We start from the raw sequence: 25,421 nt of genomic DNA, 5'->3' as shown, positions 1-25,421 counted from the left end.
CAGGGCCCCACACGTCTCAAGCAGAAAGTGATCCTGTTCGATTTTCCTCCCACCCTCTGCCTGTCTTCGACTTTTCTGTGCTGTTTAAAGGGCTTCCCTTTGCCTTTCCTCTCAAAGGGACAGAGGTGGCGGTGTTGGTGTCTCACAGAGGATAGCTTAGGCCTTTTATCCAATTGAAGCCCCTTGTCACCGTCTCTCCTCCCCGCATCAACCACCCCCCCCCCCCCTGGGCTGGATGGATGGTGGATTCTGCCTGGCTGGACCCATTGAACCATGGTTGACTGCAGCAGAGCTTTCAAGGCAAATCCACCTTCTGAGCTTCTAGGGGGGGTTGCTTTCAAGTGGTATCACCAGGCTGGTTGGAGCAGCAGCAGCACCTCTGACTTTGACCAGCCCTTATCTGTGTCACATCACAACATCACAGGACGCCGGGCTATCACAGCCCGCCAGAAGGGGTCTACTGCTCATTAGATGAATGGACAGACAGCCTCCTGCTCAGGAGGTTCAGTCGAGAATTCAAATTGATCTGTAGGCCGTTGATATCAGTCTGTCTGGACAGGTTTGCGGCGAGAGAGATAGAGGAGCCAAAAGGCTCACGTCTTATTGGGCTTTGTAATGTAGTTTTACTCTGGATCGAATTTGGGGACTTGGGGGGTTTAGTGACTTTGCAAGGTTTAAAGAGGACCTTAAAGAAGAGGACTTCACTTTCCTGTGATCTATAGACACACCACGAGGACCTGTGTCCAATTCATTTTTACAGCTCTCGCTAGCAATGAAGTAAGGCCTGTCTGTCGGACATGAAATAATGAACACTGACCTACAACCAAATCATACACTTGTCCAATTAAGCGGACTACACTAGTTATTGATCACAGACCAATGGCCTACTAAATATTCACCAATCATGTACGTGAGCACATAGCGGTTAGGTTGGATACATTTATTATAGCATCTAAATCACTAAACTAGATCTATCTGGTTGCTTGATCGCCTACGTTTAAAAGTTCACTATTGGAGAAAAAGAAATTAAAATAGACAATTTATTGAGCAATGTAATCAATAGCCCATTGACGTCTTGTTGTCAACGATTACTGATAATGGATTATGTATTGAATTCTAGCCCTTCCTATTGATGACGTGAGCTTAGCTAAGATATGTTTCAGAGGGAGAGAGAGATATAGCGAGAGGGAGATGGAATGTGAGAAAGAAAGAGTGAGAGAAAAATAAATGGAGAGAACATGAGAGAGAGAGTAGTCTGTTCCCTAGTGGGCAGCTTTGTGTCCATTGCTATAATTGCATTGCTGGGCTGAGGGGAACCCAAAGGGTCACTGGCCCATTTCCCTTCCACACACCACTCCTCACCGGTTCAGACAGGTCAATTGCACAGCTAAATGTGTTTTCCTTTCTCTCCTAAAGGGGCCAGGGCCAGACTGGGCTGACCCCTGCCTGGACCGGGGCTACATGCCCTCACACTGCAGCTGGAGCCAGAGGGCACATCCCAAATGGCACCCTATTCACTATTTAGTGCACTATGGGCCCTGGTCAAAGGTAATGCACTAAATGGGGAATAGGGCGTAATTTGGCACATAAACCTAGAGCTGTCCACCCTGTAATCGTGGCACATAAACCTAGAGCTGTCCACCCTGTAATCGTGGCACATAAACCTAGAGCTGTCCACCCTGTAATCGTGGCACGTAAACCTAGAGCTGTCCACCCTGTAATCGTGGCACGTAAACCTAGAGCTGTCCACCCTGTAATCGTGGCACGTAAACCTAGAGCTGTCCACCCTGTAATCGTGGCACATAAACCTAGAGCTGTCCACCCTGTAATCGTGGCACGTAAACCTAGAGCTGTCCACCCTGTAATCGTGGCACGTAAACCTAGAGTTGTCCACCCTGTAATCGTGGCACGTAAACCTAGAGCTGTCCACCCTGTAATCGTGGCACGTAAACCTAGAGCTGTCCACCCTGTAATCGTGGGCATGGTAGGCATGTTAGCCTCTGCACCCTGTTAAGTCCTTTTAAAAGGCAATGATACACCGCCTCACCCTGTTGTTGTTACTGAGGGGGCTTGGGACTAGCAGGGAATGACGTTTAGATTGAGTGCTGTGGTGGAAGGCATTTGGTGCACTGGGTTTCCAGACTCTTATACTTTCAGCTACCCTAAATATTTAGTTGATTCTCAAATGTTACATAAATGTTTTGAACCAAAGTAGACTAATTTATTTTCTTAGTGTGAAAAATAGGGTTGCGTCCCAAATGGCACCCTATTCCCTTTATAGTGCACTACTTTTGACCAGGGCCCATAGGTGTATAGTGTCACTGTATAGTGTACCTCTGAAGCCTCCTTCCAGCAGGGTGGTAGCTCTGACCCTCTTCTGGCCGCACCACTCGTACTCCTCGAAGCGGGTCCCGTTCTCTCCGTCCATGTCTGCAGAGTCATCCTCAGCAAACGCACCCTCCCTCTGAGAGAACAAAGACACAGTCAACACTGAACCAGACACAGGGTAGGGCTGAGTGCGGAAAAATACATGTTCTCCTATGTCAGAATTTGGAACTATTCGCATAATCAAAATGATCAACCAAAAACTATTCCAAGTATACCATATCACCAAAATGCTTATCAACTTATCAATACTTGTTAAATATTTCTTATTAATACAAAACTAGTTGTGATGTACAATAGGTGATAGAACTACAACTAATGGATCTGTGAAATTTGGAAAACATATCACCAAAATAGGGGGGCGAGTGCAGCATCATGACCAACGTTATACAAAGCATGATTTCTATAAATAAATACATTATATTCTGTGAGCTAAAGTGAGGTGTTACAGTGCGAGTGAGAATGAATCTTTGAGTTGGTCAGGAGGCCTCACTTGCCATCTATTCTATTTAGGAACCAGAGATTCAGAGGAGGAAGAAGATTTTCCTACAGGAGAGAGACAACTAAAAGAAGAGCTTGTCAGACAGTGAGGGAAAAAAGTATTTGATCCCCTGCTGATTTTGTACGTTTGCCCGCTGACAAATAAATGATCAGTGAGAGACAGAATAACAACAAAAAAATCCAGAAAAACGCATGTCAAAACTGTTATAAATTGATTTGCATTTTAATGAGGGAAATAACTATTTGACCCCTCTGCAAAACATGACTTAGTACTTGGTGGCAAAACCCTTGTTGGCAATCACAGAGGTCAGACATTTCTTGTAGTTGGCCACCAGGTTTGCACACATCTCAGGAGGGATTTTGTCCCACTCCTCTTTGCAGATCTTCTCCAAGTCATTAAGGTTTCGAGGCTGACGTTTGGCAACTCGAACCTTCAGCTCCCTCCACAGATGTTCTATGGGATTAAGGTCTGGAGACTGGCTAGGCCACTCCAGGACCTTAATGTGCTTCTTCTTGAGCCACTCCTTTGTTGCCTTGGCTGTGTGTTTTGGGTCATTGTCATGCTGGAATACCCATCCACGACCCATTTTCAATGCCCTGGCTGAGGGAAGGAGGTTCTCACCCAAGATTTGATGGTAAATGGCCCCGTCCATCATCCCTTTGATGCGGTGAAGTTGTCCTGTCCCCCAAACACCCCCAAACCATAATGTTTCCACCTCCATGTTTGACGGTGGGGATGGTGTTCTTGGGGTCATAGGCAGCATTCCTCCTCCTCCAAACACAGCGAGTTGAGTTGATGCCAAAGAGCTCTATTTTGGTCTCATCTGACCACAACACTTTCACCCAGTTCTCCTCTGAATCATTCAGATGTTCATTGGCAAACTTCAGACGGCCCTGTATATGTGCTTTCTTGAGCAGGGGGACCTTGCGGGCGCTGCAGGATTTCAGTCCTTCACGGCGTAGTGTGTTACCAATTGTTTTCTTGGTGACTATGGTCCCACCTGCCTTGAGATCATTGACAAGATCCTCCCGTGTAGTTCTCATGATCATTGCAACTCCACGAGGTGAGATCTTGCATGGAGCCCCAGGCCGAGGGAAATAGACAGTTATTTTGTGTTTCTTCCATTTGTGAATAATCGCACCAACTGTTGTCACCTTCTCACCAAGCTGCTTGGCGATGGTCTTGTAGCCCATTCCAGCCTTGTGTAGGTCTACAATCTTGTCCCTGACATCCTTGGAGAGCTCTTTGGTCTTGGCCATGGTGGAGAGTTTGGAATCTGATTGATTGATTGCTTCTGTGGACAGGTGTCTTTTATACAGGTAACAAACTGAGATTAGGAGCGCTCCCTTTAAGAGTGTGCGCCTAATCTCAGCTTGTTACCTGTATAAAAAACACCTGGGAGCCAGAAATCTTTTTGATTGAGAGGGGGTCAAATACTTATTTCCCTCATTAAAATCCAAATCAATTTATAACATTTTTTACATGCGTTCTTCTGGATTTTGTTGTTGTTATTCTGTCTCTCACTGTTCAAATAAACCTACCATTAAAATTATAGACTGATCATTTCTTTGTCAGTGGGCAAACGTACAAAATCAGCAGTGGATCAAATACTTTTTTCCCTCACTGTATGTGTTCTGAGTCTATGTCATGTCTATGTAGTGTCTATGTAATGTCAGGTCCAGGGGAAAGAGAGGGAGCAGAGTGGATAGATACTAGATAGCGTGGTGGTGACCAGTGACTAGAGTGGTGACTGGTTGACTAGAGGCCTGAGGCTAAGGGGGAACGGGTACGGACGTGAGGCTACCTTGAACAGACATTGTTCCACATGCCTACTCATCTCCTCCTCTGTCCCTGCCAGCGGCGCGCTGCACAGTGGACATACCTGCCCATCCTCTGGCTTCCGGCGCTTCATCTTCCCAATCCGGGCTGAAACACAAAGAAACAGAGGAAGAGGTGGTTAGAAACATGGGGAAATACATGGAAATCTGGGACTTGTTTTTGTATTTCTCTTTTTTAAGTTGCGTCCTGAAATATCACATTGATTGGTTAAAAAAAGTCAATTGACTTCAGCAGACAGCAATGTGGCTACAATGACATGATTGGTTGAAATGCAGCAAAAGAGGACTCAATCCAAAAAACAGAATGAACCAAATGTTCTTGATTAGAATCTGATATGAGTTATTTGATAATATTAAACCCTCTGTCAGTGTGGATAACCAGACTCATAGCAGGCAATACAGCCCAGCAGAATGCCTCAAAACCAGGCTCTTTTAATATGGCAACCGGTATTGAATTTGACATGGACCAAAAACACACAGTAAATTCATGGTAGCCTTTTGGGAGTTTTCTACCTCCTCTGTCCTCCAGCTGTGTGCTGTGTGTCTCTCTCCTCTTCTGGGCAAAAGAGCAGCAGTGAACGCTATTGGCATTCACAACATGTCAGAGAAGTTTGCTGCCTCGCTGGGAATAACGCGGGTCAGCGGAGTGGAGGGGAATCGATGTGCCCCAGGTCTCCCAGACGATGCCACAGCGTTTAGCCTGGTACCAGAAGATCAGGAATTACAACAGCGGGCAGGGAGGCCGCCATGACAACCATCCTCAGTGCCACAACTACTCTAACGTCACGAGACTACCCGCTAATGTTAGGCCTATAATACAGTGCCATGACAAAGAGAGGGGGCAATCTACTCTCTTCATGGGAACACTGTTTTAGGAGAACCATCCCCAGTGCCACAACTATGGTCTACTACCCCTACATGTTATAACACATTGACAGGACATAGAGAGAGGGCAATCTATTCTCTTAATAGGTCCAAACAGTGTTTTAGGAGGATGCCTAAACCTAGAGAAGGTTCCTCATCTTTCTCCAGGATGATAGGTAAAGATGGTCTACTGTAGGTCTAGGTCACGTGACTGAACTGAACACTCCTTCCACGTCTCTCTCTCTAGTCTACGACCCCCCCCCCCCACCACGCGCATAATTAGAAATTTAACACAGCAGAACAGCAGCCATTGCGCCGTAAGTCTTTGTCGACTTTTCTTAACTGCAAATGGCGTGCGGGGACATTAATTTTTAGGTGGCTGTGATTTGCGAAAGGGGCCAAGGGGGACCTGAGGAGGGATGGCGAGAGGAGGAGGAGGGACAATGCGCCATAACTCCAGGGAGATTGGGAAAGCTCCTCATAATCTCTCTCCCAGGCCAGGGAACGGGTGATGGTAATCGAGGAGGGCGTCATTAAACGCAGAGAGAAAGGGACGATTAATTAGGCACGGCACAAGCCCCCCCCCCCAAAAAAAAATCATTCAGGTTCCACATGAGAGGTAATAGACATTAATGGAGGCCTGAGTTTAAACAAAGTCGGCACCGTTTCATTTCGTAGCAGCAGTGAGGCTGCTGCCGAGCCGAGGCTGGTGTACGCTAAATGTCAATGGAGGCAGGGAGGGAGACTGGGCCTGAAGTGAGCTAGCTCGGGGGTGTTGAGGAGGGGACTGGGGGCAGGCGCTTACCGTGGCGAATGCAGCAGGGGGCAAGGGGGGCTCCGTTGTGCAGTCCAAGGGGAGCACTTTTGACACTTTCCTTGGCGTAGCGCCTGCACCAGCAGAGGTCATCGACTGTTAACATATCAAGAAGGTCAAGGGTTAATAGATCCTCTGCTCGTGTAGGCGCTAGGTCAAGGGAAAATCAGGGAGGGATACACACAGGGGCAGCCAGGGCTCCCGACCCCCCCACCAGCCAGCCCTGCTATCACACTCAGTGGGTCAACAAGGGGCAGGCCTGGCTCTGTAGCTGTAATGTAGGCTACAACCTGGAGCTGGTCCACAGTGTGAATGGGCTGTCAGCAAGGGCTGTGTTCAACATGGTCCTCTGGCTATATTGAGCCATAATGTGTGATATAGATGACAGAGCCAAGATTTTGGCTATGCAGGGTAGAAATGTGTGGTCAGTCACACCTATCACAATCCAACCAAACACAGGTCAGATTGACATCTCACTCATGGCCACCCTGCCTGGTCAAGGTCCCACAGACTCAGACTCTCTCTGTCAGTTGATCCATCCAGACCTATGAATCTGTCCTCCCACTCTGAATATTAGGGTGACCAGACATCCCCAATTTCCGGGGACAGTCCCCATTGGTGGCCTGTCTCCGGCTATAGCTGTCCCTGATTAGCCCTCAGAAAGAATAAAGCAACTCGAAGATAAATTGAGGCTGATATTTCAATAATCAAACACAGTATCCAATCAGATTTGCATGTAAAAATGTCTGTCCCTGTACAAAACTTGTTTGCTACAGCAGCTTTGCCTCGGACCTAATGAGAATGTTTGATCAGTGATACATTGTAACCGCATGAACAACTACGGCCATGGCCATAAAGTGCATCCAACAGCATAGGCTACCAAACTTGGGTGATTCTAAAATTACTAGATAAGCTAGGATTACGAAAACTGTGGCGGAGTAATACATTTCTGTTTTCATTTATTAAAAAGTATTTTAAAGGGCTATAGTAAAAATTGGTAGTTCCATACAATGTATACATTTTTGGTGCAGCTACATAACTGAATAAAATGATTTAAATTTCCAAAATCTGGTCACCATACTGAAGATGCACATGCGCCTCACCAGTTGCTGCTTCAACATGTATTGACAATTCCACCAACTGTAATACAGGTGATATTTGGTTGAGCAACCTTCATTTTCAGTAGTGTATTGAAAAAGTATAAAATAAAACTGTTTAGGCTACTTAATAAATATGAATAGAATATTATTTGATAGGGAAATATCTTGTTTTAGGAAATAACCTAAATAGACATGATTTAATCATGTCACAAGCCGATAGTGGCATTATTTCAGAACATTACTGCACAATTTCACCAAGACAATGAAGCTAGGCTCTAATCATGTCATTGCATACAAGTGGGTTTTGTGATGTTGCAGGTGATGAGATCATGATATCTTCATTAATATATATATTAATATATATGCTGTAATTCTACAGGATGTTTTACCAGAAATGCTGTTAGAAATAAATAAGTTGCCTTATGAAAAACATAAACGTGTAAGATGCTTATGAAAAGTATTTAACTTTCAAAAGAAAAATGAAATGTATACATACCATTCAATCGGGTTTGCCTATTTGCCCGCACTCGTAAAAATGTCTGCAGGTAGGAAGAAAGGAATCACACAAAATATGCATTAGATATGGACCTTTGAATTTATAATGTTCATAGATACATTAGTAGCAGTGCATGGATGGATTGCTTTGGATTCTACAGTGTGCCCTGCAAGCTACATCTTGATAGTAAACAAAAACCTACTTCTCTTTTGGGCTGTATCGTGTCTTCCATAACAGGGTCGTCAAGTTTTGTTCAAAGCCTTTTCAAGCCGACAAACTCACTTGTTCACGTCTATCATTTAGGTCTCCCGGTACTAGACCGCACCATTAATACAATTTTGTATCAATAATTTTATGAGGATGCCAAAGGATTGAATGTGCCGCCTACAAAGCCGCTCTGTTCATCGACGTCGCCATCTTGGCTTGGCGCGTGTCATGTGACCAACACAGGAGTGAAAGTTCAGAGGACGTCCGGTGTCGTACCACCGTTTGACACTAGGGAGCAGCAATAAGTAATATAGTGGCTGGCTTCAATGGAAGTTGACTTGATATGAGATTTCAAGATTTATTCAAGTTTGTCAAGTAACTTGTAGGGTAAACAAGTTGTATGCATCATATCTAAACTTAGTTTTTTGCAGTCAATACAAATAGTATAAACTTTTTATTTCATTTTCTGAAAATGAGTGTTTCCTTATTTTGTACAATCTCATCATATCAAAGTGACATAAGAAATAGGCTATGAATTCTCTCCATCTAAACTTGTTTGAAACTGACAGGCATGATCAGTGATTGTGAATACCACTAAGATATGGGTTAAGTGGGACCACCTATCTTTCTTCTCCCTTCTCTTCCAGAGTGTGTAGGCTATGTGCTGACACTAGCAGGGCCAGTCAGGGCAATGGATGAATGTCCACTCATCGACACGGGCACAGAATGTGGTCAAAAATTCAAATTCCTGCCGAGTGGTCGTCCATCATATACCAGACAGGCCTCTTACACTGATACTTAAGTCATGCTCATATCCAACCTGCACCATGATGATCCACTATGGCTGCTTCCCAAATGACACGCTATTCCCTATTTAGTGCACTACTTTTGACCAGGGGTCATAGTGCTCTGCTGAAATATAAAGTACCTGACAGGGAATAGGGTGCCTTTTGGGACGCATGCTATCTAAACGGCTTACACAATTACATGATGAGGAATAATAACAAAAATCTAAAATGTCAGGGGGGTTGGGGTCTCCATTTACTTAATCATTTGTATGAAATGATTTCAGCAGCAATTTTACTAATGAAAATATATACTTTAACCACACTGCCCCTTTAATAGGCCTGTCAATGTATGGATATGATGTCCTACACTAATAGTTCTCACTTTATGGTATAAGGAAGAAAACCACTTAACCCAAATAATAGATCATTGGCATATGAGTTTGAAATACTAAACTTTGAGAGAAAAAAAGTACGGTATATAAGCTACATTATAATTATAGATTCGGTTAAAACACTGTGCTGTATGAGTAAGTTAAATCCTAACTAATCTACTGTACGGTCACATCCCAAATAGCACCCTATTCCCTATATACTGTAGTGCACTACTTTTTACCTGGGCCCATTGGGGTCTGATCAAAAGTAAGGCACTGTGTAGGGAGTATAGTGTCATTTAGGACGCACACTGTAGTGGTGAGGCCTCCAGCAGAATGAGGTGGAAAACATGTCAAGGATGCTGTAGACCAGAAGAGATACCATCCAGGCTTAGGGAGCATAAGAGCTTGAGGTAAACTATGGATGATTACCTATCTGAACAGGGAAACACATTACAGCCTGGACAAATCTTTACCAGAGATAGTCGGAGGATAGAGGGGTGCCTTCCCAAATGGCACCCTATTCCCTATATAGTGTACTACTTTTGACAAGGGCCCATAGGGATCTGGTCAAAAGTAGTGCACTATATAGGAAATAGGGAGCCATTTGGGACACAAGCAGGTAGGATAGAGGTAGGCGGCTTGGCTGATTCCTGATGGAGACTAGGACCTCTATTGACTCCCTGATCCACTCCATGATAGCGAGATGATTGGCTGAGTCAATGTTGTGTGTTCAACACTAAAACAACAAATTATTACCTTGTCGTCTTTCACCATCGCCGCGGTGACACCTGTGAGTTTGCCTAATGTTTAACCTCTCTAACAGAGAGCAGGGGACGTTTTTGCACATTGTCCATCCATTGCATTTCCTGTTATTTTACCAGGAGTATGTTTCATAGAGAGTTTAATTTTTCCTGTCATATGACAGGATATGATGATGGGATTATGATGCTAAATATGTGGGCCAAGAGCAGCATCCTGGTAGCGTCCCAAATGGCACCCTATTCCCTACATAGAGTACTACTTTTAACCAGGGCTCTGGTCAAAGTAGTGCACTAAATAGGGCATAGGGTGCCATTTGGAACCTACCCCTTGTTTCTCCAGGCAGGGCACAGGGCAGGCAGCTCACCTGGTATCTGTCGGAGTGGTGGGCGTCTTCAGAGGAAAGAGGGGAGACCACCGGTGACTCTCCCTCGCGTTTGATGTGCACCGACAACAGCATGGACTGAGGAGAAAGAGCAAGACAGTTATTGTGAGAGGAAGAGAAGAGGTGAATGCTGCAGTGGAGGCAAGGAGGACACTCGCCAACATTACAGTCATCTAGAAACCTGCTCTGAGAGCCTCAGATGAGCCTCCAACATTACAGGCCTGTCCCACTGTCAAACTTAATTGAGTTAATTTCTCAAATGAACGAGGGGAAAGGGGGGGGGAGGGGAAATAGTGCTTACTTTACGGGGCATAGTTGACAGAGATCCAGCTCTTTACGAGGCTGCTATGAAATATTTGTATTTACAATGTGTCCCTATTAATCAAGGAGAGAGGAGAGAGCAGGGGCTTAAGTGGCCGACAACTATAATCTAATATTAATATGTGAGAAATGGCAGACCCCTAGTGCCGGGACAGTAAATTAAGCATTGTGCATGGCTTTTTATGCTTCGGGACTGCAAGGTCAGGTAACTGCTGTTTATTTGTGTGGCTTGAGCTTGGGGAATATTTGTGTGTTGTCTTTTATTAATTGTTGTAACTGGACTAGTTGCAAATGTGTCAATTAGCACAAGCCTCTGATATCAACTACTACTTGTAATTATACTTAAGTGTAATAGTGTGTTGACTAATATACAGATTGATGTCAGCGTTAGATACAGGAGGTGCCATGTTAGTTAGCTTCATCTCGCCTCGACGTCCAGTTGGCCCCGAGAATTAAGAGGCACAGGGCTGGCATGGAGTCGCTATGGCGATGGCGTGGTTGAGAGGGGGCGGGTGGCATGTGTGAAGCGGGAAAGGTTAATCCCCTTTAGAACCGGTAGGCTGGTCTAGAAGGTCTGAAGCAAGCCCCTGTGACCCTCAACCAGCTTCTTCATTTTTCAAATTTTACATTTTAGTCATTTAGCAGACGCTCTTATCCAGAGCGACTTACAGTTAGTGAGTGCATACATTTTTTAAATATATATTTTTCATACTGGTCCCCCTTGGGAAACGAACCCACAACTCTAGCGTTGCAAATGCCATGCTCTACCAACTGAGCTACACGGGACTACAGGGAATACTAAGTACCTACTGGGGAATGCTTAGTCACGCCTCGCTCAGATGGCCTGTTCTGTTCCCCTCACCCCAGTCCCTGTTCGTTCCCTGTTCCCTTACTCCCACTCTCCTCACCTAACCACGATTACTCTGGTTCCCCTAGCCCCTGTCTCTGACTCTCCCCTAGCCCCTGTCTCTGACTCTCCCCTAGCCCCTGTCTCTGACTCTCCCCTAGCCCCTGTCTCTGACTCTGCCATAGCCCCTGTCTGACTCTCCCCAAGCCTCTGTCTCTGACTCTCCCCTAGCCCCTGTCTCTGACTCTCCCCTAGCCCCTGTCTCTGACTCTCCACTAGCCCATGTCTCTGACTCTCCCCTAGCCCCTGTCTCTGACTCTGACTCTCCCCTAGCCCCTGCCTCTGACTCTCCCCTAGCCCCTGTCTCTGACTCTCCCCTAGCCCTTGTCTGTCTGACTCTCCCCAAGCCCCTGTCTCTGACTCTCCCCTAGCCCCTGTCTCTGACTCTCCCCTAGCCCCTGTCTCTGACTCTCCCCTAGCCCCTGTCTCTGACTCTCCCCTAGCCCCTGTCTCTGACTCTCCCGTAGCCCCTGTCTCTGACTCTTCCGTAGCCCCTATCTCTGACTCTCCCCTAGCCCCTGTCACTGACTCTCCCATAGCCCCTGTCTCTGACTCTCCCGTAGCCCTGTCTCTGACTCTCCCCTAGCCCCTGTCTCTGACTCTCCCCAAGCCCCTGTCTCTGACTCTCCCCAAGCCCCTGTCTCTGACTCTCCCCTAGCCCCTGTCTCTGACTCTCCCCTAGCTCCTGTCTCTGACTCTCACCCAGCCCCTTTCTCTGACTCTCCCCTAGCCCCTGTCTCTGACTCTCCCCTAGCTTCTGTCTGACTCTGAACCAGGCCCCACCAGAAGGTAGTAGTGAGAAACGGTGAGCCTGCAGACTTACATAATAATATGTAATATGTACTGTTACTACAGTACCACACCTCTGTCTCCAATCTCTTACAGAATATCTTATGTCAAGTGTTATTGAAGTGTTGTGGTTGCAGGTTCACCTGGTACAGCTAAAGGCTTTTCTTATGGGGTGTTGCTATAGGCCACCAAGTGCTAACAGTCAGTATCTAGATAATATGTGTGAAATGCTTGATAGTGTATGTGATGTAAACAGAGAGGTCTACTTTCTTGGGGACCTGAATATTGACTGGTTTTCATCAAGCTGTCCGCTCAAGAGGAAGCTTCTCACTATAACCAGTGCCTGTAATCTGGTTCAGGTTATTAATCAACCTACCATGGTGTTTACAAACACTACAGGCACAAGATCATCCACATGTATTGATCACATTTTTACTAATTCTGTAGAACTTTGTTCTAAAGTTGTATCTGTACCCATTGGATGCAGTGATCATAATATAGTGGCTATATCCAGGAGAGCCAACGTTCCAAAAGCTGGGCCTAAAACAGTGTATAAGATTTTGCTGTGACTTTTATGTGGATGATGTAAAGATATTTGTTGGTCTGATGTGATTAATAAGGTGCATCCAGACGCTGCACTTGATGAATTTATGAAATTACTTCTTCCAATTATTGATTAACATGCACCTGTTAAGAAACTGACTGTTAGAACTGTTAAGGCTCCATGGATTGATGAGGAATTAAAAAACTGTATGGTTGAAAGAGATAGGGCAAAAGGAGTGGCTAATACGTCTGGCTGCACATCTGACTGACTGACTTACTGCAAATTGAGAAATTATGTGACTAAACTCAACAGAAATAAGGAGAAACTGTATTATGAAGCCAAGATCAATTATATAAAGAATGATGGAAAAAATACTTTGGAGTACTTTAAATGAAATTATGGGCACAAAGACAAATTCAACGAATCAGACGGCTTATTCGTCACAAAACCATTTGATGTTGGCAATTATTTTAATGATGACTTAATTGGCAAAGTGGGCAAACTAAGGCAGGAAATGCCAACAACGAACAGGAAAGTCTTTGTCCTCAGGCCTGGAGGGAAGCCAAAGCTACCCAAGAGTGGTAAAGCGGCCTTTACTGGTTCTAACAGCAGACCTATCAGCTTGCTGCCAGCTCTTAGCAAACTGTTGGAAAAAATTGTGTTTGACCAAATACAATGCTATTTCACTGTAAACAAATGCTTATGGAGAAGGGCACTCAACATGTACTGCACTGACACAAATGACTGATCATTGGTTGAAAGAAATTGATCATAAGAAGACTGTGGGAGCTGTACTGTTAGATTTCAGTGCAGCCTTTGATATTATTGACCATAACCTGTTGTTGAGAAAACATATGTGTTATGGCTTTTCAACCTCTGCCATATCGTGGATTCAGAGCTATCTACTGTATCTAATAGAACCCAGAGGGTTTTCTTTAATGGAAGCTTCTCTAATGTCAAATGTAAAGTGTGGTGTACCGCAGGGCAGCTCTCTAGGCCCTTTACTCTTTTCTATTTTTACCAACGACCTGCCACTGGCATTAAACAAAGCATGTGTGTCCATGTATGCTGATGATTCAACTATATACACAACCACATCTAATGAACTCACTGAAACCCTTAACAAAGAGTTGCAGTCTGTTTTGGAATGGGTGGCCAGAAATAAACTGGTTCTAGATTTTTGTTAGGAAAGTCTAACTATGTCACTTCTTGATTTTTATAAGAAACATTAATGTATTGGAAATTCCAAATTGTTTGCATAGTCAACTTACACACAGCACTGACACACACACTTACCCCACCAGACATGCCACCAGGGGTCTTTTCACAGTCCCCAGGTCCAGAACAAAATCAAAGAAACGTACAGTATTATACAGAGCCATGAGTGCATGGAACTCCCATCTTATATAGCGCAAGTGAACAGCAAACCTGGTTTCAAAAAACAAATAAAGCAACATCTCACAGCACAACACCTCTCCCCATGTGACCTACTTGTTGTGTGTATGTACTGACATGTATGTGTAACTGATAGATGCACACACACACACACACACTACATGTTCATGTTTTTAAATGTATGTAAATTGTAAAGTATTCTGTCTGTAATGTCTTTTTCGTTATGTGTCGGACCCCTGTAAGACTAGTTGTCGCCATTGGCGTCGGCTAATGGGGATCCTAATACATCAAAAATCTCCATTATATATTTTTTATGAAGTTTATCCATTTAATCTCAACCCAGTAAATGTCCTCCGAAATGGCAGTTGAATGAAGAGTAGAGGAAACACTGTTGAGCACATTAAAGCATGTGTCTTTGGAGATGTTGACGATATTAAAGGTCCCCTTTTACCAGACAGGAACAGTGATCATTACAGACAGACATCCTTCATAGCATCTTTACCCTCCGCAGGGACACATGCCATTAGCAAATCGTACCTTTAATGGCAGAGAAACAATCGATCTCTCCCTCTGTGCCAACTGTGGCTGGCTCTGCTTGGCCCTGCTCCAGACTAAACCTAAAAAAACGAATCTCTCTCTCTCTCTCTCTCTCTCTCTCTCTCTCTCTCTCTCTCTCTCTCTCTCTCTCTCTCTCTCTCTCTCTCTCTCTCTCTCTCTCTCTCTCTCTCTCTCTCTCTCTCTCTCTCTCTCTCTCTCTCTCTCTCTCTCTCTCTCTCTCTCTCTCTCTCTCTCTCTCTCTCTCTCTCTCTCTCTCTCTCTCTCTCTCTCTCTCTCTCTCTCTCTTCACTCAACACATCCACTGATCCACATGCCCCTGCCTGTCACAGCTAAATGTGGCAGCATTGGGAGAACATTAATGAAAGCTCTTATTAAGAGAGACATACCCTGTCTCAACAGACTACAGGAATGCAATGTGGCTTGGAGTGTGTCTCAAAGTGAACACTTTGAAACACTGCATTGTACCGAGGAGTTAGACCCAGTTAGAGTCCCTTTTTAAGTTCTTGGTTATACAGAGTCCTTTGTCTCCATATCCTTTGATTCTTATTGGGGGTTCACAGAAACTGCTGTCCAGGGTCTCTTGGACCAGTTCTTTAATGAGGACTCAGACAGCCATGAAACCATAGGAAGTGCATCTATGGCTGCTTCCTCCTTTCCCCTCTCCCCTGCCTGCTGGAGCATGTCCACTGGGCTAGCCTCTTGATACAGACAGTAGTAGCTTAACACCCTTCATTCCAGAGGACCTTAATGATCTCTACTGGTTTCCTCACAGTGCAACAGAGATCTAGACCTAAAGTACTTTAGCCTTATAAGGCTCAGATATTTGTGAGGGAGAGCCTGGACTGGGAGCTGGTCAGTGGAAAGATAATGGTCTTATTGGGGCTGTGGAGTCTGGGAGAGATTCTGCTGGTTTATCATGAAAGTCTCTGAAGTACTCTTACCTTAGGAGTTCCTGGAGCCAAACTGCCGTCCTTGTGTCCGTGTGATGGGTTCTTACTGTAGGAGAGAGGGAAGAGACCAATTAAAACAAGTTATTGGATCTGTATTTTTACAATATGGGTGGGTTTGGGTGTTTCCATTGAAATGGGAGTTGCACAACATATATATGTTTTTTTTATTGAGGTTGTCTTTCTAGGAAGCCCTCTCCTTTTGCCTGTGTGTGTATTTCTGTGTCACCCCTAATATAAGTGATATTCTACCCTCTGTCCTCTCAGGTGACACCTCTGTCCTCTGTCTCTGTGCAGATGACATCCCTCTTTTAACACTCAACTCTGTTTAAAGTCACGCGGACAGAAAGACAGCACTGTTTCTCCCCCTACTCACTCAGACAAAATGCAATACCCAGGGGACAGCTCAAACGGTTACTCAGTCACCGAGAAACACAAATCACACTTTTAATCGTCTGCAAGATTCCAACACGACCACCCTCCATTTCCTCCCCCTCCTCCCAGCTCCCTCTGTGCCACTCAATCTGCCCACCCTTGGGCCATGCTGTGTTTGAAACAATTACAGCTCAAAGTATGACTGCTAAGCAGATTTGGGATATAATTATTTTATTGAAGTAATCATTCTCTTTGATGTTCCTATCCACCCCTCTCCACCTATCCTCCTCTCTAACTGCCGTCGCTGAGCCAGTGGCAGGAGCAGGAAATAAATGATTTTGCTGTTATTTGATTTGTCAGTGAAACGCCCTGTGCACTTAGGACTTTGAAATATGTTGAGGACAATGCGCTCGCTTGTAAACATTGTATTAAAGAGGCGGAGGAGAGGAGAGAGGGATGGATATAAGAGAGAGAGAGGGAAGGGAGGGAGTCTGACCAGCGGGGGCTACATCAAATCACAGCCTCATCGACATTGTGGATTGAAGATGACTGATTAGAAGGCCGGAAATATTAAACGGTCCGGCTAAAGCATCAGCCGACAATGGGGAGAGACATATCAAATCAGATCTCTCCCTGAGACATTAATATCCCTTATTCCCTATCCTCCTCCCTCTGCAGACATAGACTGGCTGGAGCTCTGCTCTTGGCAGTCCTTTTTTTCTATTTGTTTCCTGCATATCTTCTGTTCTGTCACTTTCACTGTCTAGCTTTCCTTCTTTCGCTCCTCCTCCCTATCTCCTCCTTTCACTGAGACACAGATACATTTTTATGAGCCTCACAAATGATGTGCCGGGTCTAAGTGACAAAAAAAGTCACCCTTGTCATGTTCGCTTTGTGTCCTACGCGCAGCCCCAGATGCAGAGCGGCTTTGGCAAGACACTGAAATTGAATTTGCCCAGGTCCTAATCCAACAACGTGATTTGGCAGGCGAGCGTGTCCCCGGAGTGGACAGCTGGAGAGGGGAGGGGTGGGGGCGTGGCCTCACACAGGAGGCCACAGACAAGGTGTTACAAGAAGGAAACCAAGGAGATCAACCAAGGTAAGCAGGAAGTAAAGATTAGTTGATTTACAATTAAATCTCCAGAAGAATAAATACTTATCTTCCTGATGTGGTAAAATCCTAGTGTGGCAATTGGTTGACGTTCCGGTCGGTTAGGCAACCAGAGATAGTTGCATTGGTGTAATGAATGGCAGGTGAAGGCAGATTCAACCACTCGTCCTGCCTCCTTCCATAGGTAATAAGCCTTGTCCCCGCCCCTGGCCCCTCTGTGGAGGCACTGATGATTGATCTGCCAACACAAATCAGGGCCAGGCCTTGAAAGGGGATAAATCTCCACATGGGCTCTGTACTGTTTGTGAGATAATAAACACACTCCCTGCCATCATAAATCCACCATCCAGGCAGGCAGGCAGGGTAACAGGCAGGCAGGGAGGGAGGCAGCATTAACTGGGCTGTGTCTCTATCTGTGTCTGTGCTGGCTGTGTCACACTCATGTCATCCCTCCACTCTGGTCCGACAGACAGTACAGAAGGGCCTGCTTTTAGAGCACTGTAACTAATGTACTGCACCATCAATCTGGATGAGAGACCCCGGCCACACTGGTAGAGACACACCAAGGGGATGGAGAGGGAGTGGGGTGGAGTGGAGTGGGAGTAGGGCACTTACAGGTCAAAGGGAAGTCACAGATAGGGTTCATTCTCAGTGTTAGTGGCTGAGGGTTGAGAGGACGTCCACCATGTCTTAGTTGTTTAAAGAGTCGTAGGAGCCTACATGAGACTACTGAAAAGTTGTATTTGTATCTATTGCACACTTGGAAGGAGAGCAGTCTGGCAAAGTGTGAGGAGGGACTTGAATAGAGTAGAACCAACAAAGATAATAACATTAGCTACATACTCTGGCAGTGTGTAACGCTCGGTATCTCCTGAATGTCCAGTGTTTCTTTCTTTCTCTTTATTACCTCAAAATGCCATAGAAACAATAAGAAAAGCTGACATGTTGTTGAAGGTGGCTGGCAGTACTGTATATAGGGAGCGACAACAAGGAGATTAAACACTGAGGTGCTGTTGTCACAGTAACAGTAAGGTGACAGTGAGGAGAGGGAGAGAGGGAGAGAGGGAGAGAGGGAGAGAGGAGAGAGAGGGAGAGAGGAGAGAGAGGAGAGATGAAAGAAGAAGTGCAGGTGTGGCTTCTTGCAGCTTCACACACGTGCCCGTTTCAATGAATTTTGATTTGAACGCTTGGGCAAAAAGCTTCCAGCCTGTCATGTCAAACCAATGAAATAGTTTGGAAATGAGCAACAAAGCAAGGAGAGAAAATAGATGAGTTGGAGAGAAAAGGAGAGAAAGAGAGGTTGCCGAAACAAGATGGAGTTCAAATGTGTTTTGTTCATGAGAATGTGAACAGGGGAGCAGAGTTACCAGAAAGTAGAGGTGCTTTTTCCAGTCAAGGCTATATAATTCTCCATAAAAGCAGTAGAAGTTAATGTGAAGAGAATATGTTTGATGTTTCGGCCCATGACTGACTGCTCTTTGACAGCTCTGGCAGAATGCTAAGCTTTCATCTTCTAGACTGTTGGTTGATAGGGTTAGCAACGGTCATTTGGCTAAAGGGGCCTGATAGGATGCCTTTAGAATAACCACTACACCCCCTCTGGTCCTCCTCCTCTCTCCCAGACCCATCCAAACGCCTCCCACTGAAACCAAATGTCGAGAGAAGGAGAGAGAGCGAGAGAGAGAGAGAGAGAGAGAGAGAGAAGAGGAGAGAAGGAGAGGAGAGAGAGGGAAGGAGGAGAGAAGGACGGAGAGGGAAGGAGAGGAGAGAGGATGAAAATTGAATAAGTCCCAGTCAGGGGGGAAGGGGTTGGAAGCTCGACATAAAGATTGCTTTTCGTGTCATTTGCCACACAGCTCTGGCTCGCTCCGTTGGAGGCAAATTGATTATGTGGAGGGGAGGGGTGGTGGGGTGGAGGGATATGTAGATTGCTCTGCCCCTGTGAGCAGGCTGATGTGTAAAGGGCATGATAGATTTCCATTTCCATACATGAGGAGTGGAGGCAGAGGAGAGGCGAGGAGAGGTGAGGCGGCCCCATCGGCCAAGGCCACTAGGGAGCCAGCAGCTCTGGCAGCTAGTCCCAATCTCACACACCTCCACTCAGGGCCTCTCACGGCTCCTGACAGCCCCCATCATCTGCCTAATGCTACATCTTAAACAGCCTCCTCCATTTTACATGCACTCAAGTCTAATTTGGTGCAAAATGAAACGCTATCATTGAAGGGAGATTTACTACAAATTGCCACAAATTCGCCATGTCACTTCCAATGATCTGTGCGCCGATGTAGCGCTGCTGCCTCGCCCGGCAACGGTGTCAGAGCAGGAAGAATGGGACAGCGGATTGTGGAGAGAGAGACGGAGGGAGGGAGAGAAAGGAAAATAGAGAGAGAGAGGGATAGAAGAAGAAGGGGGACTTCCCTGCTGTCATAAGGACATACTCTGCTCTTTAATGATATGTGGATGGGTCTGATGTCCTCATAGCCTTCTAATCCAGAATCTGTGCTTTGTATGGGGTTCCACAGGCTATCGGCCCATTGTGGCAGAGCAGAATGGGGTTTACACAGAGGTAGAGATCACCATCCATCTTGAAAGTACATTTTAGCTATACAGTGAGAGGCATTATTGAAATTATGAAAAGCTAACTGACCAGTTTGCTAAGCCCATTACCTGACGTCGCTTTTCACACGGACGCAAAAAGATTAAAGCTCCAACATGGTCTGAAAGAAGATTCATCATCTAACGGAAATCATTTCTCCCATTAAGCCCAGCAGTGATTGTATTGGAGTTAAACATAGACCTTGGGTTGGTCCAGGAGCAAGGACATTCGGCACAAGACACTTCCTCTTTCTTTCTCTCTCTCCCCTTCCCACCCGCTCTCTCTCTTCCTCTACGAAGACCTCTCCTTCCCCTCCCCCATATTCCTTAAATCAAAACTAAACGGCGGTGCGTTGCCGGGGTATAACCAGGCATAATTCACATGGCAACAGCAATGGGGTTAATGGGGCCGGTGCAGGCGAGGCTAAATCACCAGGCCGCGATGCTCAGCAGTGTCCGCCCCTGACAAACCAGGAAGGATGACGCCATTTCTTTAAATAACCGCTGCCATCAACCACCCGGGCCCTCCAGGCAGGCTCCCCGTGTCCGTGTCTGCAGCAGAGGGGTAGGAGAGTGGGGAGGGTGGAGGGTGGAGGGCTGGAAGCCCGGACGGGAGGGTGGCCTGCTGCCCTTTATTAATTATTAAATGATAACTCCTCACTGCCGCATGATGGATAACGCTCAGTCTGGAGAGGAGAGAAGAGGAGCACACACCCCCCTCCTCCCCCTCTACCCTCTCACCATAGGCCTTTTGGGCTGGCTCTGGTGCTATGTGTTACACATGTACTGCTGCAGGTGACAGGGATCATTCAGATATGGGAGGAGAGAGTGTAGCTTTGATTTCAATGAGGAGTGAGTGGAGGAAGGCTCCTCATGGCAGTGGGTTAATGGGTGGTGCTATAAAGCAGGGTGGATAGGGAGCACTTTGTCACGGGATCAAGGTGAAATATGATTTCAAATGGCTGCCTCCTATCTCAAGGGTTAATGGTTTGATTTATCCCATTGTAAACCTGGGTCTGCAACTCAAATGGCACCCTATTCCCTATATCAGGGATGGGCAACTGGTTACACGTGGGCCCCACGATTTCCAAAGACAACAAAATGATTGATATATATACTGTTGAGAGTTAGAGTAGTAGAATACGCAAGGTGCAATTTCGAAATTTGGTTGTGCATCAGCAGTGTTTATCTTGTGAAGTCAGTCACTGACTGTCACTCAATTAGCCCATGTGAGCTAATAAATAAATACATTGTAAGTTAGTCTTGCGGCCAGCTATCTAAACTTGTAGTAATCATAGTCGAATTACCGACCAGGGGGGGCCACATTTATTTTGTTAGTCATTCTTAGTCAGATATCATATAAAAAACAGCAAACATTTCTCTCCACCCTATGGCAAAATGTGTAGAATTGCAGGAAATTAGCTGTAAAACTGTTAATGTGGTCCTCTGTAGCTCAATTGGTAGAGCATGGCGCTTGTAACGCCAGGGTAGTGGGTTCGATCCCTGGGACCACCCATACGTTAAAATGTATGCACACATGACTGTAAGTCGCTTTGGATAAAAGCGTCTGCTAAATGACATATTATTATTATTTATTTAATTGTTCTCTACGCCCCATGGCAAAATATGTAGAATTGCAGGAAATAATCTCTAAAACTTCATATTTCACTTAGGGTCCCCAAAAGGCTAGGGCCGGATCTGACTGCATGTGTGGGTATAGATGTGGGTACGCAGACCTGCGAACCACTGCAGCCCCCCATGATGAATTTAGATTTTTTGTGGCCCCCACCCATATCAAAGTTGCCCATCCCTGCCCTATATAGTGCACTACTTTTAACCAGAGCCCTTTTGGTCTTGGTCAAAAGTAGGGCATTGGTCAAAAGTACATTAGTGGACTATATAGTAAATAGGGTGCCATTTTGGACGCAGCCCAGGTTGACTATTGAAGGGAACCGAATCTTTCTGCTTTCTCTAGCTGAAGCCTCCACAGTCAGTAAAAAAGTAATTGATACTGTAAATCTACCTCCAGATCTCTCTTATCTAATCCCATAGTTACCTTACCATGGATACGCTCAGTGTGTTCTGCAGTTGATATGTTTTCCTGGCTGGCAAAGTCCCCCAAAAGCCCAGGTATCACTGCAGTAATAGGGGAAATGCCAGGGGCTGGAGGGGGGCTATGGTCTCTCCAAAAGCTCTTCTTCCAAAGCTGACCACTAAAGCATACTCCCTGACCCTGTGTATTGTACCCTCAGTAGAGAGATTGAAGCACTGTAGGCTATGTGGTTCTTGCTTTGGATGATATAGAACTGAGAGTAGACTCCCTACTGTGTGCTGTACTAGACGTGGGGGTGCAGGTCTCAGTCTGATGAGGGGGTCAGCTGTACCCTCCCAGAATTGTGTTATGGGCGAATAGTGTGTGGTAGGTTGGAGGTATAACCTGAGGTGCATGTGTGTGAGGCGCTCCATCTCCTGCTCCATGTGGTCCTGCAGCTCTCCTGGACGCAGCAACACCTGGCAGATAGGACAGATGGGGGCCTGGCTGTCATACAGAGACACCTTCTTCTTACCTGGAGAGATGGAGAGAGAGAAAAAAAGAGCGAGATAGAGATAGGGGAGAGAGAGAGAGAGAGAGGAGTAAAGAGAGAGAGAGAGAGAGAGAGAGAGAGAAAGAGAGAAAGAGAGAGAGAGAGAGAGAGAGAGAGAGAGAGAGAGAGAGAGAGAGAGAGAGAGAGTTATCAAGGGCAGCTAGGATGAGATCAGTCCACAGGGCCGTGTGGCTGGCGGGAGGGAGGCAGAGAGGGGGCAGCAGGATTAAGTGCCACAGAGTTCACTTCCCTGAGAATCGCTGGGCCCTATCGCCTGTCTCCAGTTACCTCATTAACACTGACGAAGTAAGCGACTGATTGAGCCCAGCAACACTCCATAGATCAAATTCTGGCTCGACATCAGAGAGAAAGACATACTGTACACACACTCATGCACACTTGTGTAAAGTACAATCATATACTCTAAGAAAAAAGGGTTCCAAAAGGGTTCTTCGGCTGTCCCTATAGGAGAACCCTTTTTGGTTCCAGATAGGACCCTTTTTGGTTCCATGTAGAACCCTCTGTGGAAAGGGTTCTACCTGGAACCAAAAAGGGTTCTTCAAAGGGTTCTCCTACAGGGACAGCTGAAGAACCCTTTTATGTTCTAGATAGCACCTTTTTTTCTAAGAGCGTACAGTATAAGATGTAATGAGCCAGTTCATTGTCTCTGTATGTGTGTGTGTGTGTGTGTGTGTGTGTGTGTGAGTGAGTGAGTGAGTGAGTGAGTGAGTGAGTGAGTGAGTGTGTGTGTAAGTGTGTGTCAGGAAACAGGAGTGTATTAGGATTTCCGTGTGTGTGTGTATGTGTGAAAAGTCTAGGTATAGAGGACACGTCTGGGCTAAAAGTGGCCCAAATGGTACCCTACGTCTTAAATAGTACACTTATTTTGACCATAGACCTGGTCAAAATATGTGCAGTATATAGGGAATAGGGCGCCATTTGGGACGCATCCTCTGTCTCTTTGCTGTTTTGGATCCCGAGCTGTCCAATCAGACAGGTCTATTCTTAGACCAGGAACAATGGGCCTACCCTGACACAGGATATCCTGTTGGGATGGGCTGTCAGGGCGACAACTTTGCAGGTAGAGGCAGGCAGGCGGGCGGCGGACGGTAGACACTGTCTGCCCTGACATCAGAAACACACAGTCAGTGGGACACTCTTATCCTTATCTGCCCCCATGACACCAAGTCTGAACGCGGTGACACTACAGTTGGACAGGGCTATTTTGTTGCCTTACAACCTGGAATTAAAATTGATTATTTGGGGATTTGTATCATTTGATTTACACAACATGCCTACCACTTTGAAGATGCAAAATATGTCTCTTGTGGTATGTCTCTATAAGCTTGGCACATCTAGCCACTGGGATTTTTGACCATTCTTCAAGGCAAAACTGCTCCAGCTCTTTCAAGTTGGATGGGTTCCGCTGGTGTACAGCAATCTTTAAGTCATACCACAGATTCTCAATTGGATTAAGGGCTTTGACTAGGCCATTCCAAGACATTTAAATGTTTCCCCTTAAACCACTCAAGTGTTGCTTTAGCAGTACGCTTAGGGTCATTGTCCTGCTGGAAGGTGAACCTCTGTCCCAGTCTCAAATCTCTGGAAGACTGAAATAGGTTTCCCTCAAGAATTTCCCTGTATTTAGCGCCATCCATCATTCCTTCAATTCTGACCAGTTTCCCAGTCCCTGCCGATGAAAAACATTCCCACAGCATGATGCTGCCACCACCATGCTTCACTGTGGGGATGGTGTTCTCGGGGTGATGAGAGGTGTTTGGTTTGCGCCAGACATTTTCCTTGATGGCCAAAAAGCTCAATTTTAGTCTCATCTGACCAGAGTAACTTCTTCCATATGTTTGGGGAGTCTCCCACATACCCTTTGGCGAACACCAAACGTTTTTTTTTTTTTTTTCTTTAAGCAATGGCTTTTTTTCTGGCCACTCTTCTGTAAAGCCTAGCTCTGTGGAGTGTACGGCTTAAAGTGGTCCTATAGACAGATACTCTAATCTCCGCTGTGGAGATTTGCAGCTCCTTCAGGGTTATCTTTGGCCTCCTTGCCTGGTCCGTGAGTTTTGGTGGGCGGCCCTCTCTTAGCAGGTTTGTTGTGGTGCCATATTCTTTCAATTTTTTTATAATGGATTTAATGGTGCTCCGTGGGATGTTCAAAGTTTCTGATATTCTTTTATAACCAAACCCTGATCTGTACTTCTCCACAACTTTGTCCCTGACCTGTTTGGAGAGCTCCTTGGTCTTCATAGTGCCGCTTGCTTGGTGGTGCCCCTTGCTTCGTGGTGTTGCAGACTCTGGGGCCTTTCAGAACAGGTGTATATATACTGAGATCATGTGACAGATCATGTGACACTTAGATTGCACACAGGTGGACTATATTTAACTAATTATGTGACTTCTGAAGGTAATTGGTTGCACCAAATCTTATTTAGGGGATTCATAGCAAAGGGGGTGAATACATATGCACGTACCACTTTTCCGTTATTAATTTTTTTGAATTCTTTGAAACAAGTAATTTTTTTCATTTCACTTCACCAATTTGGACTATTTTGTGTATGTCCATTACAAGCCATTACATGAAATCCAAATAAAAATCCATTTAAATTACAGGTTGTAATGCAACAAAATTGGAAAAACGCCAATGGGGATGAATACTTTTGCAAGGCACTGTACAGGGAGGCAACCTAGAAACAGGGCAGCGGAGCGTGGGCTCTAACATCTATAGTCATAAACACTATAAAGCCTTAGCTCTCTGCTCTGTGCTCAGTAT

At 45.6% G+C, this 25,421-nt stretch overlaps 1 protein-coding gene across 3 annotated transcripts in view; it reads right to left on the bottom strand.

Moving 5' to 3' along the window:
- Nucleotides 1-25,421, bottom strand: part of LOC311098747 (E3 ubiquitin-protein ligase RNF220-like) — a gene marked incomplete at its 5' end in the record, with an annotated part of 152,005 nt that overhangs the window by 30,453 nt on the left and 96,131 nt on the right. Inside the window, 6 exons of one of the 3 annotated variants that reach the window (XM_084139295.1) lie at nt 2,335-2,464; nt 4,692-4,813; nt 8,000-8,042; nt 10,495-10,590; nt 15,968-16,022; nt 22,492-22,621. In XM_084139295.1, the coding sequence (XP_083995421.1) occupies nt 2,335-2,464; nt 4,692-4,813; nt 8,000-8,042; nt 10,495-10,590; nt 15,968-16,022; nt 22,492-22,621 (576 nt within the window). Of the gene's footprint in view, nt 1-2,334; nt 2,465-4,691; nt 4,814-7,999; nt 8,043-8,201; nt 8,439-10,494; nt 10,591-15,967; nt 16,023-22,491; nt 22,622-25,421 lie in introns of those variants that run through there. The other 2 variants (XM_084139296.1, XM_084139297.1) reach the window with 2 other exon arrangements.

This window comes from Coregonus lavaretus (genome assembly GCF_964263955.1).
Source record: "Coregonus lavaretus genome assembly, chromosome: 23".
Classification (NCBI taxonomy): domain Eukaryota; kingdom Metazoa; phylum Chordata; class Actinopteri; order Salmoniformes; family Salmonidae; genus Coregonus; species Coregonus lavaretus.
This window is presented reverse-complemented; position numbering and strand designations above follow the sequence as displayed.